At 50.8% G+C, this 16,046-nt stretch overlaps 5 protein-coding genes across 5 annotated transcripts; 1 reads left to right on the forward strand and 4 right to left on the reverse strand.

Moving 5' to 3' along the window:
- Positions 1-5: 5 nt before the first annotated feature.
- On the reverse strand, positions 6-1,077 carry N7479_002803 (ribosome biosynthesis protein MAK16; the record flags this gene model as incomplete). The annotated part of the gene is made up of 2 exons (XM_057250500.1): positions 6-906; positions 1,019-1,077. The coding sequence occupies 2 exons, from the start codon at positions 1,075-1,077 to the stop codon at positions 6-8; spliced, it is 960 nt and encodes a 319-aa protein (XP_057114932.1).
- A 663-nt stretch (positions 1,078-1,740) lies between these two features.
- Positions 1,741-5,520, reverse strand: N7479_002804 (aminophospholipid-translocating P4-type ATPase NEO1; the record flags this gene model as incomplete). The annotated part of the gene is made up of 1 exon (XM_057250501.1): positions 1,741-5,520. The coding sequence occupies one exon, from the start codon at positions 5,518-5,520 to the stop codon at positions 1,741-1,743; it is 3,780 nt and encodes a 1,259-aa protein (XP_057114933.1).
- Positions 5,521-6,287: 767 nt separating this feature from the next.
- On the forward strand, positions 6,288-12,131 carry sec16 (COPII coat assembly protein SEC16; the record flags this gene model as incomplete). Its single annotated transcript, XM_057250502.1, has 2 exons — positions 6,288-11,490; positions 11,548-12,131. The coding sequence occupies 2 exons, from the start codon at positions 6,288-6,290 to the stop codon at positions 12,129-12,131; spliced, it is 5,787 nt and encodes a 1,928-aa protein (XP_057114934.1).
- Positions 12,132-12,931: 800 nt separating this feature from the next.
- Positions 12,932-14,079, reverse strand: N7479_002806 (checkpoint protein HUS1 family protein; the record flags this gene model as incomplete). Its single annotated transcript, XM_057250503.1, has 3 exons — positions 12,932-13,813; positions 13,873-13,982; positions 14,037-14,079. 3 exons carry the CDS (start codon positions 14,077-14,079, stop codon positions 12,932-12,934), a joined length of 1,035 nt encoding a protein of 344 aa, XP_057114935.1.
- Positions 14,080-14,196: 117 nt separating this feature from the next.
- Positions 14,197-15,747, reverse strand: hxkB (putative hexokinase; the record flags this gene model as incomplete). Its single annotated transcript, XM_057250504.1, has 3 exons — positions 14,197-15,042; positions 15,137-15,531; positions 15,585-15,747. The coding sequence occupies 3 exons, from the start codon at positions 15,745-15,747 to the stop codon at positions 14,197-14,199; spliced, it is 1,404 nt and encodes a 467-aa protein (XP_057114936.1).
- Positions 15,748-16,046: the final 299 nt, after the last annotated feature.

The raw sequence follows: 16,046 nt of genomic DNA on the forward strand, positions 1-16,046 counted from the left end.
CAAAATCATGCCATGACCTGTTCCTTTCCAGCACCCTCAGTCTCGTATTCGATCTCAATGCGAGGACCCTTCTTGCGAGGCTTAGCCTGGGGAGCAGCATGCTTCCGCTTGGCACTGGGCTTGGGCTTCTTCTCATCCGCGCTAGCCTCCTCCTCGTCGTCCTCGCTGTCATCGTCCTCGCTGTCATCGTCATCGTAGTCGCTGGAGTCAGCTGAGTCAACGCCCAGCCAGTCCTCCATGTCCTCGAGGTCCTCCTCTTCATCGAGATCGCTGACATACTCGACCTCGCCAACACCCTCTTCCTCCTCCTCCTCGATCTCCTCGCCATCATCCATGTCCACATCACGCTGACCATCACCAGCCCGTTCAAGACCACGGAGAACCTTCTTCCAGATACCCTCCTCAACATTGAGTGGCCGGTCACCGTAAGCGCCGCTACGCAGACGCTCAATAAGCTCACGCTCGATAGCTCTCTCGACCCTAGCGGCAGACTCAGCCTTACGCTCACGAGTCTCCTCACGACGGCGGATCTTTGGCGCCAGCTTGGGCACAATCTTCTCTCCGAGACGCTCATCCTCCTTGGCAATGTTCTTCATGCGGATGCTGACCTGCGTCAGGCGGGTGAGACGCTGCTTGCACTTGTGGGTCAAGAACTTGGGCCAGTAGATGAGGCGCTCATCGACTTGCTCGAGGGCCTTGGCGTAGTTGGAAGATAGGCGCACGCGCTCCCACCATTTGCTGGGCATGTGGGCTCGTTCGATGGTCTTCATATACAGGTACATGACGCCCGTTTCGGGATCGCTTCGCACCGTCGCATACCGCGAGTTGGCTAGTGGACAAGACTGGCGATTGCACAGACCGCTGACATTGTATTCATTGCGACAGAAGGTTTGGTCTTTCGTCGTCCTAGAGAGAAGGTTGGAATGGTTAATGGAATGTTCTTGTTTTTCTATCCATGCATAATGGAGATCAAAAGTTACGCGGACTGAATAGACAGCGTGTGAAGATTAATACTGACTTGAGTTTGTATGAGCAGAACTGCTGGTTGATAACTTGCCAGACAATTTCGTCAGACATGATGGGCAAGGAATTGGCAACCGAAAAAGTGGTTGGTCCTAGAGTCTATCCAGCAGATGCTTGACCCCGAAGAAAAAAAAAAGATTCGATACGTGTTGACCGCCTTCCTGAGTAAGGTAGTCACGTGCTTGCTTATCGATTCCACGCCACGTCATTGGATCTCGGAGAGATCCGCCTTCCAAGATTGACTTCCCACTACTCCGTACCTAGGTAGGTAGTTAGTCAACTAGTTATGTAGTAGTTTATGTAAATTGTTTTTTTTTTTTTTAATTGTTTAGGAGCCTTGAATGACTACTAACTATAGGGCTAAAATCATTTAATACCGTATGCAGACGCACGTATGCAATATGAAAACCCGAGAGTAAGTATATATCATCCAGGAAGAATTGACGGACACATTCTCGACACAACGTGAACTTTATCCCGGGTACTGCCCGGGTGGTCAATCTTCTAAGGATGGAACTGAAGTGATTCTTTATAATCTAATAGTATGGAAGTAGCCCGATGCTAGTTCCGTCCAACAAGACAAGATGCTTAAGAGTAATATACAGAGAGCCACATGATGCTAAATCGGTGGTAGCTATGACAAAGAAAGAAGAGCGAGGTAAAAAGTCCAAGCGAGTGACCAACTATGATACACAAAAATCACGACAAGGACCAACTCTATCCACGGACTTTTCGGTAACTTGGCGGGTGCCACGACTGTTTGATCATTTTCCCAGCCCAGACCGGAACCAGAGACACAGCTAGCACAGCGAAAACTCGCCAGAGCCAGTCAAGGGTGATCACGTAGCTAAGATCAAAGTACTCGCCCAGGAAGGGGACACTTCCTGCGTATACAAGCAGTGTGCCGATCAGACAGAAGATCATGACCGGGTGCCAGGTTGTGATTGCAGTAGCAACCATGCCAAGCTCGTTGAGAACGAGGGCTGTGAAGGAAAGACTGATTAGGCGCGGCCCTGAGATAGTATCCAACAATATCTGAGAGAGACCTTGAATCACTGCACCCTGGTAGACAGAAATGAAGACCCAGCCAAAGAAAGAGCGGTAGCTTAGACTCTTCCCTGTCTTGAGCTCCTTGTAAAGCTCTGGGTAGAGATTAGCGAGACGCTCGTCAACATCTTGATCGAAGGCGAGAGAAAAAACGGGCGCGTTGGTGTAGACAGTCGCGTAGCCCACCATAAGCCAGTTGATGAACAAGCCTTTGGGATCGAAGTGGCTGGCGATGCTGTACATCGTCTGGCAAACACTGATGATCAACCCACGGTGCATGATGAACTGTGCTAGTTTAGCAGACCGCTTGTATGAGTTGCGGCCGTGCCAAACTAGAAGCTTGGTGATATGGTGGAACTGCGTGATACTGAAATCAGCGGCCAGAGATGCCTGGCGGCCTTCCTTGCCCACGATACCAATTCCGACATCGGCTGCTTGAATCATCGAGACATCGTTGCCGCCATCTCCGATGCAACACACACGCTTCTTCGTGTGCTGGCGAATCAGCTCCGCAATCTCAGCTTTCTGGGTTGGGGAGCATCGACATGCGATCACAGCGGGCAGTAGCACCGCGACAGAGATGAAAGCTGTTTTGAATTGACCGAGCATAAGGCCGAGGGACTCGCCATCAATTAGCAAGCAGCAGTCAGTCTTGTTTCGCAAGAAGTCAAGAGCTTCTTGGGCAGTTGACTTGTCTGTGACTTTAGTCACTGTGTGAATGTACTGGCCACGGGAGACCAATTTGGCAGAAATAGCCACACAACGCGCTGTCTCCACTTTGTCACCCGTCAACATCCAGATCTTAACACCAGCATTGCGTAACAGCTCGAGGGAGGATTTGACATCGCGCTGCAGCCGATCTTCCACACCGGTCACACCAGAAAGCTCTAAATCCTGCTCAAGGTATTTGCCCACAACCTTCGCCATACCCGCATCTCGCCCTTGGAAAGACAGTGACGCTTGTCTGTATTCGGCAGAGAAGGCTTGATATTGCTGTGCGGAGATTCGTTTGCGTCCAACAACGAGAGTTCGCAACCCTTCCCGAGCCATGTTGGTAGTCTCCTCGTCAAGCCAGTCATTCGCTGCAACAATAGTTGTCATGACGGTGTCTGCACCCTTCTGATAGAACCAAATTTCACTATCGTCTTTACCAGGTTCAAGCATGTTTTCATCATCCTGGAATTGAACGATAATCCCCATTCGCTTGGACTCAGATGTGAATGGGAAGATATCGAGAATTCGAGCCCGCACGACAACCTGCTTGGTGTCGGTGGATTCTAAGACGATACTTTGTCTGTCTCGATATGCTAGCTTTAATCCGACTTCTTCGGTATATCGGATAATGGCAATTTCATCAGGCGACGAAGCTTGATAGCTCGTCACCTTCTGGCCGTTTTCCTCCTCTGTGGTCGGTGTGACATTATGGCAAAGAGCAAGCGCTAAGATGATATCCCGGACACGGGAGCCAATCTCTCTCCTTGTCCGTGGTGCCGTGGCATGGCCGGCCTGAGTTCCAAAGACAGTTGAAGGGGTGGTCAAGGTATTGCCTGAAAACGCAAAAGCCTGGCGAATAAATGAGGCGACTTCGTCCATTGCCTCATTGGCGTATGATACAGTGCCAACGTGTATTTTTTTGAGCTCCATCTCGTTTTGGGTTAACGTTCCCGTTTTATCTGAAAGAAGATATTCAATCCTTCCCAGATCTTCTGGAATTGTACTGGTGCGGACAACCGTCCCTGGAATGTCCTTGTCCCGTTCGATGAACCGCCCATATACTGACTTGGCCATGTCCAGATTGACCCGGAGACTCATGGGAATGATCGTGGAAAAGAGAATGAGATATATCATGATCGCAACGTACCATTTCTTGTCGTTTGTTGGCTGGAATCTTTCTAATCCGACAAGGATGAACGAGAGAGTAAGTGTGAGGGCGCAGAGAATTTTGGTGAGGTTGTTGATTTCGAGTTCTAACAGGCCGACCTTCGACCGGGAAGCGGAAGTTGAAAGTGAAGCGCGGGTTTGAGATCCTGTATAGATGATGACGGCGTAGGTGATGGTGTTGGACGCAAGAACAGTGTTGGCCCAGGCGGTATTATCGATTGTCAAAGGAGCCGATTGATTTTCCACAGGCCCAGGCGTTCCTTCGTTGGTTAGAGGCCCAGATGATTTGTCAACATGGGCATCGTAAAATCCAGTGGGCGGACCCAGCCCAATAGTCCCAACAAATTCGTTGACTCTCTTATCGGGGGCACTAGCTGTGATTTGTAGTCGACCTAAATCGCTTAGAGATAGAGATTGAGACAGCATGGAAGGCAGACGAAGCTTCCAGTCAGTTTCGCCGTCCAATTGATCAGTCCGGATGAAAGTATCACCCGCAGGCGAATTTCCAGCACCTTCACCACTTTTTGATGCGGTGTTAGTTGTGGGCTCGGACGATCCCTGACCTGGTTCGAGCAGTTCGGAAGATGCCTCAGGAACAGGTTCTTCCATTATTGAATGACGAGGAGTGCCAGAGTCATTTGAAATGCTCTTCAGAATCACTACATCGGCAGGAAGACGTTGGTTCTTACGAACTTTGAGCACATCACCAACTTTCAGGTCTCGTGATTTTTTTGTGACCTCCGTCGCGTTGGATCTTCCTAGTGCTAAAATGCAGTATTCTTCGGCATTAGCTTCGGCGTCCCGTCGCCGCCGACGAATATCATCGAGTGCTTCTTTACCCAACGATATTGAAACCACAAAGGCCAAGGGCGCAATGTATGACGACATATAACCAATTCGTAGCACCGGGATGACCTGTGATAAAGCCACAAGCAGGAAGTAGATGTTGAAGAAGAAGGAGAATTCGTTGTAAAGGGTCCTCGGTAGAAAGCTCCAGGGTGTGTATTTTGCGTTCGAAACCACATTGGCCGGATACTTAATCGCTTGGTACTGCCCGACAAGTACTTCACGGGGAGGTTGGTTATCAGAGTCGTTGTCGTTTGATCCAAATAGATGTGGTGTGCCCTGCAGAAATACGGGTGTCTTGAATCCCGGGAAGCGGAAGCGGCTGCCTTTCTTGGGAGGCTCATCGTTGAAATCGCGAGTCGAGGCTCTACGATCTAGGAGAGGCATATCATCCTCTTCCAAGTTCCGGGAGCTTGCATGTGAGTCCCGCACGCCTTGTTCTTCCCCATTCTCTAAAAGCGCATCCGTATCATCCTCTAAATCTGCGCGTCCAGACGCACTGCGTCTCCACCGACTTGCCGCTCCGACACGCAAGTTCCGTAGCGCAATACCCGGCCCATGACTTCTTTTGCGGCCAGTATAGTCCTGAGACTCACGAGATTGCTGAGGCGATGTTGTGCTTGGATCTAGCTCTTCTAGATCCAAGTCATCGTCCGAGTCCGAGAAGGCGTCTGGCGCATCGTGATGGTCTAGGGGGTGTAGGTAGTCGGATGATGAAGGCATAATTAGAAAGTTGGTATGATTCAAGTCAAATCAATTGCTGGTTTTATGCAAGGTGGTGCTTTTGGGCCTTGCATCGAAGGAAGGTTCATCTCAAGTATATGTTGTCATGTGCGGTGGTATTGATCAATCAATATGCAGCATGATGATGAAAGGATAGAGGGATGGTGGGAGGGTGAAAGAGGAAACGAAACGCTTCTTTGTGTCAAATGCTGTCAACACCACAATCATAAAATTTGGGAAATATACCAAACGGAGAACCGAGTGGAGTGTCTTTGAAGGACAATCGATGACTGCCTGTTCGGCCACCCACCCGTGGAAGCAATCACATGAGTGCATAACTCGCAGCGATAACTAGATGACATAATACTGCATTTTTAAGGTTGCGCATAAAAGAGCTGGAATATCAGTTTCTCCGCATAACGGGTCTATGCTTTTCCTATTTGGGACAGCATTCTGATGACTCAGCCCGTGCATTTGGCGGGCCCACGGGGAACCCTTTACTGTCGCATTATTCCATGACAAGCCGACTGCTTTTTTTTTCCCTCGCCATCAACTGATGGATTCATGATTGATTTGTTTCTTTGAGTTTTGTTTGCTCTGTTTTATATCTACATTGTTTCATGGACTGATAAGTTGACGCCATCGACCCTGTTTTCCTTTGCGATTGTTGATCTCCTGAGGCGTCATTGGAGACGTGTCAGGTTGGTCCCTCCGGACCGCGCCCCCCATCTCTAGTCACGTTCGCAATCGAGAACGACTTTGCACATATGGCGCACCAACCGACCAACAATGACTCGGAGTCATGGAATCCAGCCTTACGGCCCGAGGACAATAGCCCTCCTGTTACGATGAGCTCAATCCAGGGTGGATTGTCAGACCTGATTGCGGCAGATGAGCCAGAGGACAAGTCCCTCGCCGATGTCATATCTCCACAGAGTGAGGACTTCTCTGCGTGGGATATTCCCGATGAGGTAGACCCGGTTCAGCCTCAATACACGAGCTTGGACGTGCCAGTGAACAATGCATCACCGGCGGTAGACCAGGCTATGTGCCTAGACACTGATGCTGTCGATAAAACCAGTCAAATCCCCGATGAGACTATTGAAACGGCTCACACAAATACCAAGCTATCTACTGAGACTGTAGATGCCGTCCTAACCCCGACCCTGCCAGAGACCCAACCCACGCAGCTAGTTCAGACCGAAACACGTCCAGTCACATCCGGTGCGGAGGCTAGAAATAGTTTTCCCACCACTACAAACGAGCCACCCTCTTCTCAAACTGAAACCTCTCATACTGCCGTTCCCACTGCCGCACTTGAACAAGAAACCAACCCGGAGTCGACATTGGCGAGAGAGCCTACAACACCTCCAAGAGAGGAGCAAACAATGGCACCTGAATCGATGTTAGACACCTTTGAACATGGAAATACTACTCAGTCGTCCACTCCCACCGAAGAGCTGTTCCCACAAAAAGACGAGGGCAATACCGATTCCAAAGATCCATGGGACACCTTTGAGAAGGACCTTAGCAATACGCTGCCCTCTACCGAGGCTACCCCTCTTCACGAAAATAACCATGCTGTTCAAGATCCGGCCCCAGCGGGCGTGGATACAACCACTCAGAATCAACCTTTATGGACGAACGAGCCGAGTGGTGAAGTCAACTCTGACGAGGACGACTTTTTTAACCAACTCAACACCCAGACAAAGCCTATATTTGCACCGCCAGAAGCCGAGTCCAGGTTCGAGGAAGGGGTCCCATTGTTAGATGAGTCTACACCGGCTTCACCTCTGCACCCAATAGAAGAAGAGAAATCCATCGACAACGTGTTTGCCAACGACGGGGACGATGCAGATGGCTTCTTCAGCTCGGCTCCGAAGACAGAAGATCGGAACGACGATGAGGATTTCTTCCGGTCAACCTCAAAGGAAGAGGCTCAGGAGCAAACACTCCATCTCACTCGAAAGAGTACATCTCAGGTCTTGGAATCGGCTGGGTTTGCTCTTGACTCCCCAGTTAGTGACGCTTCGGCTGCAGCACAGTTCGATGAAGCCCTGAAGGCTGCGTCGTTGGAACCCCAGACAACAGCCGAACCCTCGGAGGAAGAACTAGCGGCACGGTGGGAAGCCGAGCTAGGTGATTTACCGGATGATGATCTGGCGGCTCGTTGGGAGGCGGCATTGGACGATGACGATATACTGTTGGAGACTGAAGCCGCTCAGCCTGTCCCTGCACATGAGCACATTTACCAAACCCCTGTTCAGCCTACCAACGATGCTCTGTCGGCTGGCTTGAACAGTCCTTTCCAGACACCTCAGGGCTTTTCTCAGCCAAGACCTGTTCCTAGCATATACACACCTCATCAACCGTCCACCGGCGATTTATTACAGGGTATTCCCCTCCTAGGAGCTGCGCCGCCAGCCACCGCAGCGATGCCATCATACTTCTCGCAACCACAGCAGAACCCTGTAACAACCAGAGGAGAGAGCTTTGCTGAGCGGTCGAAACAGGGTTACAAATCTCCTTACGATCTTCCAGATGATATCTCCCGACCCCGAAAGCCGGTCGTTACTCACAAACCTGTTCCACCAACAGTGACCAGCATGCCTCCACCTCCTCCCCCAGGCGCTTCTAGCATACCAATTTCTGCTGCAGTTGGCTTCCCCCCTGCAGCAGCTTCCCCCTCAGCTGTGGCCCCTCCCCCTGCGCCGAAGAATTTCTACGAGGAACTTCCTCCGGCGCCACCAAGGTCTAGGCCTGCCAGCTCAGGCCGGTACACCCCTAATCCGCAGGCGGCGTCGACGATGACTGGGTCGCCTCTTCCTTCCCAGATTCAATCTGCTCCTACCGCACCACCAACTCAACAGTCTATCGCGCTCCCAATCCAATCCACACTTCAGCCACCTGAACAACTGGATCCGTATGCTAGCCTAGCATCGAGCGCCCCGGCCGGACCTCCTGCCGTTGCAAGATATTCTCCCCAACCTCCTGGCTTGCAAGCACCCGCAAAACCAGTTTCGTTGCCTAGATATTCCCCTGCGCCCCCTCCTACCTCGTCTATTCGCAATCGTTATGCCTCACAGCCACTTCATGTCCCTGGCCAAAATTTACCTTTCCAGCCACGGACGTCAAGTCCGCTTGCACACCATGAGAAGGTTTCTTATCAGCCCGATCAATCACACAAACTACCATCTCTCGAGCCTGCGATCAATCTTTCTCCGCCGCGCGGGCAAGGAGCTAGCTTCGGACAAACCCCACCTAGTGCTCCGCAATATCTTAACGGCCCCTCTACCCTACCGCGGAGAGGAAGTGCGGGCTCACCTGTGCAGTCGTCTCCGCCTCAAAGTCGCTATGCCCCTCAGGAATATCTCAATGAGTTCGCTCAGCGTCTCGCACCGGCTCCGGAATATGCTGCTGCTCCTCATGCTCCCGCGCCGAATGTATATATGTCTCCACCACCCAGCGATACCCAGATGGGTCCGCTTCGCCGATCTCAGACCCAGTCACCTACCCGGGACTTGACGAGCCCGCGTTCCTATGGACAGAACATCGATACCCTCCAACGGCCGGCTTCGGTGCAATTTTCAGGCTCACCGACTAAAACAGTGAATCCATATGCTCCTGTGCAGGCTGCTTCTCAACCCCGTGCTCCAACTCAGCACCTGCAATTTATCGCTCCTAATGATGGACTGGACCATGATCCCCTGGAGAGATGGAAGGGAGCCCCGATCTTCAAATTCGGGTTCGGGGGATCCATAGTCTCTTGCTTCCCCAAGCACGTTCCTCGCTACTCAGTTGGCCAAGTGGCGCCAATGATTCAACCCACTCTTGGTGAACCAAAAATCTCTCAACTGAGCGAATGGCTGCCCTCCACTGATACAATCGTCCAGCACCCTGGGCCCCTCAAGGCAAAGTCAAAGAAGAAAGACCTGATTGTTTGGCTTTCTAGCAAGATTGCGGCTTTTGAAAATTCAGATCTTCCAAGCTATGAACAGGTTCAGTCTGATGCGCACAAACGCCGGGAGGAGAAAATTCTCCTCTGGAAGATTGTCAAGCTTCTGGTGGAGAATGACGGTAACCTGGAGGGTTCCCCAGAGATTCAAACGTCTCTCCGCCAAATAATATTTCCCAACCTGCAAGATTCTGACGCAGACGGATCATACACAAGCAGTTTAGCCACCTCTGGAGGGTTTGTCACTTCGGAAATGCCTTCGCAGCCTGATGCTGTTGATGCACAGTGGCTGGAGGAGCTTCGCCTACACTTAATCCGTGGTGATCGGGAGAAGGCCGTCTGGGGTGCTGTAGATCGACGCCTTTGGGGACATGCGATGATCATCTCATCCACCATGGATAAGTCGATCTCGAAACAGGTCATGCAGGAATTTGTCCGCCGCGAGGTCAGATCTAAAGCCGCAAATACTGAGTCACTTGCAGCCCTCTACGAGATCTTCGCTGGCAATATTGAAGAAAGCATCGACGAACTCGTGCCCCCGTCTGCCCGAGCAGGTCTGCAACTAATTAGCAAGGCCGATGGCCAGGGCTCTACTAAGAATGTCCTCGAAGGTTTAGACAAGTGGAAAGATACTTTGGGACTGGTTTTAAGTAACCGGAGTTCTGAGGATCACCAGGCCCTGCTTTCCCTCGGTCGTCTGCTTACTTCCTATGGACGGACAGAGGCGGCTCACATCTGCTACATATTTTCGCGTGCTGCTGTTTTCGGTGGCCCCGATTATCCACAGGCCGACATTGTTCTCCTTGGTGCTGACCATCAGCGCTGCCCTTCTTCCTTGTTGGATGAAGATGCTATCTTGCTGACCGAGGCTTATGAGTATGCTACATCTGTTCTCGGCACCTCCCCTACAGCCCATCTGCCACATCTGTTGGCCTTCAAGATCCTGAACGCCAGGTGCCTCGTTGATCAGGGTCGCAATTTAGAGGCACAAGGCTATTGCGATGCAGTGGCAGCGGCATTGAAAGCTACCACTCGTCCCTCGCCGTACTATCACCAACACTTGTTTGCAGAGGTTGAAGAGCTGTCTGCACGTCTCCGCCAAACAGCCAGCGATAGTGGCTCTTGGATATCGAGGCCAAGCATGGAGAAGGTCTCGGGGTCCATGTGGGCTCGCTTCAATAGCTTCGTGGCAGGTGATGATAGCGATGCCGCATCGACTGGATCCGGTAAGGGTGGCGAGCAAACGGAGTTTGGTCCTTTTGCCAACGTAGCTGGCACCCCAACAATTAGCCGCTCACCATCTGTATCTGACATCTACGGTTCTTATCCTGGGGCAGCAGTAGGAGCGCAGGCCATTCCTGTAGGCGGCGCGTCCAAGTATCACCCATCGAGCCAATATGCACCCAATGCCTCGCCGGAGCAGTTCAAAGGCCGATCTTCAATGGACTCTCAGAGATCTGCTTCCTATTTCCCGCCTGTTGGACAACGCCGAAGCTCACAAGAACTCTCCCCCTCGATTGATCAACAAATGTCCTATGGAGCTCCAACGTATGGGTCACCAAACGCGGGTGGGTACCAACCGACGCCGCCCCAGTCCTCATACGTTCCTCTTGCTCCGGTAGAAGAAGCCATGTCACCTGGTGAAGCTCCTTCAGCCGCGCAGCCCATGGTCAATGGCCTCTTTTATCAGCCTCCAGGGCAGGCTGCCACATCCAGCGAATCCCCTTATTACCAAGGCCCTCCTGGTATGCCAGCTGGTATACCAGACTCCGAATCACCGTACGCACCTCCTGTTGCAAGCTCGTCTTACGAGCCTGTTTCTCACACACCGGTTGCGGCTAGTGTAGATGATGCTGCCCAGGAGGAGGATGTGCCACCTACTGCAGAACAGCCCAAGAAGAAGTCAATCATGGATGACGATGACGACGATCTTGCCGCCCGGGCAGCGGCTCTCCAAAAGGCAGAGAATGATCGCAAGGCAAATGAAGCGTTCGCGAAAGCCGCCGAGGAAGATGGTATGTATTAACAACGCCTATCGCTTAGCTCACTTACTAATCCGATCTTTGTTGCAGCTAAGAAGGATGCCCAACAATCTGGCAAGAAGGGCTGGTTTGGTGGTTGGTTCGGCGGAGCCAAGAAAGAGGAAAACAAATCCGGTGGTGGTCCTATCAGAGCCAAACTTGGCGAAGAAAGCTCCTTCTACTACGACAAGGACTTGAAGAAATGGGTCAATAAGAAAGATCCCAATAGTAGCGCGCCGGCCCATGCCACTCCACCTCCTCCTCGAGGATCCGCTCCCCCCAGTCGGACCGCGAGCTCGGGCAGCATGCCGCCGAACGGTGCACCTCCGATGCCTCCGATGCCCCCAATGTCTGGCTCTGGCAACCGACCTCAGTCTTCTTCAGCTGCCGCCCCGCCTTTCTCGTCCAGCCCAGGCCTCTCCGGGCTTGCGCCTCAACCTCTCCCTCGGTCTGTTTCTACAGGAGCGGCTATGCCAACACCACCCGGTAGTTCCGGCGGCCCACCGCTGCGGCCTTCTTCATCCTTGACTCATGCTAGCTCAATCGATGATTTGATCGGTGCACCCCAGGCGCGCAAGGGCAACACTGTTCGCGGTAAGAAGAAGGGCCGTTACGTTGACGTGATGGCTCAATAATTATCGGACTTTATTCGACTGTCCGATGATGTAGTGCTTACCAGTCTTTCGACTAGCTACGTGCTATAATGTCCTTTTCTTTTGTTCCGTTATGTTTGTTTCATCGTTATGCCTTTCATTTGTTTTCACATGATTTCATTGATGAACCGCATCCCCCTACCCTTGAATAATACAACCCCCCTCCCCCCCCTGTTACTAAATTCGTCACTGCCCTAGCATCTTGCATGTGTCTTGTTTCTTGCCCCAGCAGACACGCCGTCCCTCTGCATTCTCGCTCATTGAACGTCATCTGAAGCCTTGCTGTTGCGCATAGCTTGATATTTGCTGTTCTTTGGTGCGACGTCATCCATGGAGTCAAGGGCTCGTACTCCTGGCATTGTGTATATCACCCTCCTCCCGTTGATGTTCTCTTTGGGCTCGCATTTTATTGCTTGCTTGAACTTTTTGGATCTGGAGGTTTCTTCTTGCATGGCTTGTGGCATGCACCTGTCTTAATAACGATTTATAATAATTCATTTCCGACCTTCAAACGCCTGCACTTTGGAAGATGGACATTGTAGCCCAAATATTACCACAGTATTATGTGGTAAATGAATTGATATAATACTAAAACGCGAGTGTTAGAAGGCTTGGTTGTTGGGAAACGCATTCTTGGGGTAATACTAACTCACCGTTAAACAAGATTCCTCTCCCTTCTCATTACCTGGCAGATAGACATAAAGAACCAGTGCCATTTCATTGACGAAACCTAACCATAACGAATGAGAAATCCAGTCACCTTGCACCAAGCGGGGGGTAATTCAAGGTATCAACCATCGAAGAGACTTACAGGCAACAACCTTGGGACTCAGTCTCCCAATACTGAGAACCCGACTCCAATCCTTTCCATCAATCCGCACCTTAGCCCAACCGGACTCAAATCCCTCACTCACCTCTCGCCTCCGATTAAGCTCACTGGGAAGCTGGCTCATCTGCTCCTCGCTCATCTGCGCAGGGTCCAACGGTGGGTTCACGAGATCAGACCAGACACTTGCGATGCGCAGCTCATCCGTAGCAATAGCCAGTCGTAGCGAGCCATGCATATTAGCAGATAATTCAAGCTTGGGAGACGAGTTGGTGGACAGTGCAGTGGCAGCTGCGTTGGTGCCCGGTCCGCTAAAAGAAACAGAGTGCATCCCCGGCGCATCGGGCGCCATCACGCCCGGTTGTCGGCCTTTGCTATCTGTGGACGCGAGTTTCGTGAAGCGGTCAGAGATACTCTTCAACTGCGCCAGATTGGGTAGAATGATGTGTACTTCGGGGTCTGGGCAGTGCGGCTCATGCAGGCCTTCGACCGTTGACTCGTGAAGGATCTTAATTGGTATTTCTTGCGTGATCCATGTCTGGCGCTCGCGTGGTCCTCGATCGCCTGTCGTGTCGGCTGGAGCTGGTGTGTTTGGGTTGCCGCCAAAGCCATCTGCGTCCTTGTTGGTGGCTAATGCCATGTTTCCGTCTGTCCATTCTGATGCCAGGACTGTTAGTGCCAACAGTGGGGTTTTGTCTTTTTTAGTTAGGCGGAGCTGTGTATGCGTTGAGCCCCAGGCGGAACGTAGGGCTCGGTTTAGAACGCTGATGTTGACTTCGATATTGATAGCGTCGGAATTTGATTCTAACTCGTAGGTTGTGTCATCGAAAATGGTTGCCTGCCAAGCGGTCAATATATTGATAACATGATCTATAGGTTGGATATTATTAACCATACCACTGGTATTGATGCCCAAACTTGTGTGCCTTGGTCGGGTATGATGGTAAAACGGATCACCTCGTACTCCAGGCGCATCCAACATACCTTGCCTAGCGAGGATAGTGACGCTGTGAGCTCTGATTTGGTCAGCTTTGATCCTTTATTCTAATGATTGGGCTTACTGGAGAAGGTCCTGCTGTCTGTTAATTGTGTTCGGAACCGCATTGTGTGGGTTGTTGATGGAGGGAGGAAAGGTCGACAATTAAAGTGCTTATCGCTATCATTCATAGAGGATTTCACGTCTGCAACTCTCTTTTCACAACTTTAGAACAGCTTGCGATTTTAAATATCATCCATGTTACACTCTTTTATTTCACTTGGGTCAAGAGTCAACGTTGCAACCAAAGCTGCCCCTACTCCAGATCCATCCTCGGCCGAGTTCAGAGCAATCAAGTCCAATCTGCCTGGCTCCCAATCAAAAATATCACGAAGGGCTTGCACTGCCCGTCCCTTTAACATACTATATTTACTGAACACCGAGCCATCAACCCCAACGTGGCACTGCCGGATCTTTTTCTTCTTGCAGATGGCCGCAATTCCACACGCGTAGAGACGCGCGGCACGCATCGCGATCAGGCCGATCAGATGACGTAATGCCTTCAACTCGTCCAACGTGAGTTCCAAATTGAGGCTCTCCTTAAACTCCCCTTTCATATCAGTCAAACAGTCTGAAATATCCATCTCGACAGTAGACAAAAAAGATGTCTCTAATGAGTTCGCGGTTCGAAGACGTGAAACGTCTTGGCCCTTGAAGAGTATACCTCCTTCGTGCATTTTCAGCATTACCAGGCGCAGCATTTCTCCTATGTACAACCCAGCCACCATCTTTTCATAGATCTGCGTACCTGGGTGGGCGGACTCCTCGTCAATTTGGCGATCAAATGGAGTCAAGGGCAGCACCTTGCACTCGTTATCAAAGGCGCCGTACTCGGTGTTGATGATTACAGTTGCATCTTCGGGCAGTCCTAAATCACGCAGTTTGGGGATCAACCGGCACTCTTCCATGTACGCTGCATTGCAGCCAGTACTGAAAATGCTACCAATCTTTACCTGCTGATCCCTGTACCGTGATGCGACAAGGGTTCCCGCCGTGTCGTTGATTAGGGCCACCAGTTTCACTGGGACATTCTAGCTTGATCAGCTTCAACTCTCTTTGTATTCAACGTGAGTTTACCTTCTTTGCAAGTGACTCTTCCAGCTGGGGTACTACGTCGTGCCCTACCACTCCGGAAACATTGAAGTTTTTGGTCCAGCGCTGCAAAATGCCACTGCGGATAGACTTTTGCTCCACTGGGAATGAAAATGTGAACGCCAGTGGGAGTGGATCTGAAGCACTAATACCGCTCTGATTTTCACTGAGGAATGATCCGATTCGGTCCGCAATGAAATCCCACAGGACTTCTTTCGTGCTTGTCTTGATCTCCTCCGGAAGCTTGTATTTTCGCTGACGTTGCTCGAATTCTCCCTTCCCCGTGGAAAGACAGACATCACATACACGGATATTGGTTCCTCCCAAATCAATTGTAAGAATGCGTCCTTTTTCGCGTCCTGTTGGATATTTCATGATCCATGTGACGTTCATAGGCTTCAATTTTATGTCAATATTCCAGTCAGCATCTATTCGATATTCAAATTGTTATGGGTCCAATTGATACTCACAATAGACCCACCCTCAACTGTAAGACCTTTCTCCAGCTCTTGAGCAAAGTGATCTGAGATCACCTTCAATTTGTGCGGCTCGAGCAAGAACCATTCTTCATATTTCTTGAGCTCTTTAGTGAGCTCTTCGGCAACACCTTCTAGGAGTTCTGAGCGGTATCGAAGCTCTTGCATGATGACTGGCTTGTTAGAAGATACTTCTGCATCTATGCAGCTATGCAGCTCTGCAGATTTTGGAGTGTCGGGGATATTCCGGATTCTATTCCAGGGCCTATGTGCCATCAGTTCCGACTAACGCCATCATGACCACATAGTGATTGTAGTAGAAATCGATCTAAAGAGTTAGTTTGTTTTGATTTTGCTGCATTCATTCATATCCACTACGGAGTGTATAAATAATTGGGTAAATATTAAAAAATATTCCCCTTGCGTCTACAGTTGAATCTATTTTCAAATAGTCTTATTCTCCCCTT

This window comes from Penicillium vulpinum (genome assembly GCF_028829585.1).
Source record: "Penicillium vulpinum strain IBT 29486 chromosome Unknown utg000001l_segment0_segment0, whole genome shotgun sequence".
Taxonomy (NCBI): domain Eukaryota; kingdom Fungi; phylum Ascomycota; class Eurotiomycetes; order Eurotiales; family Aspergillaceae; genus Penicillium; species Penicillium vulpinum.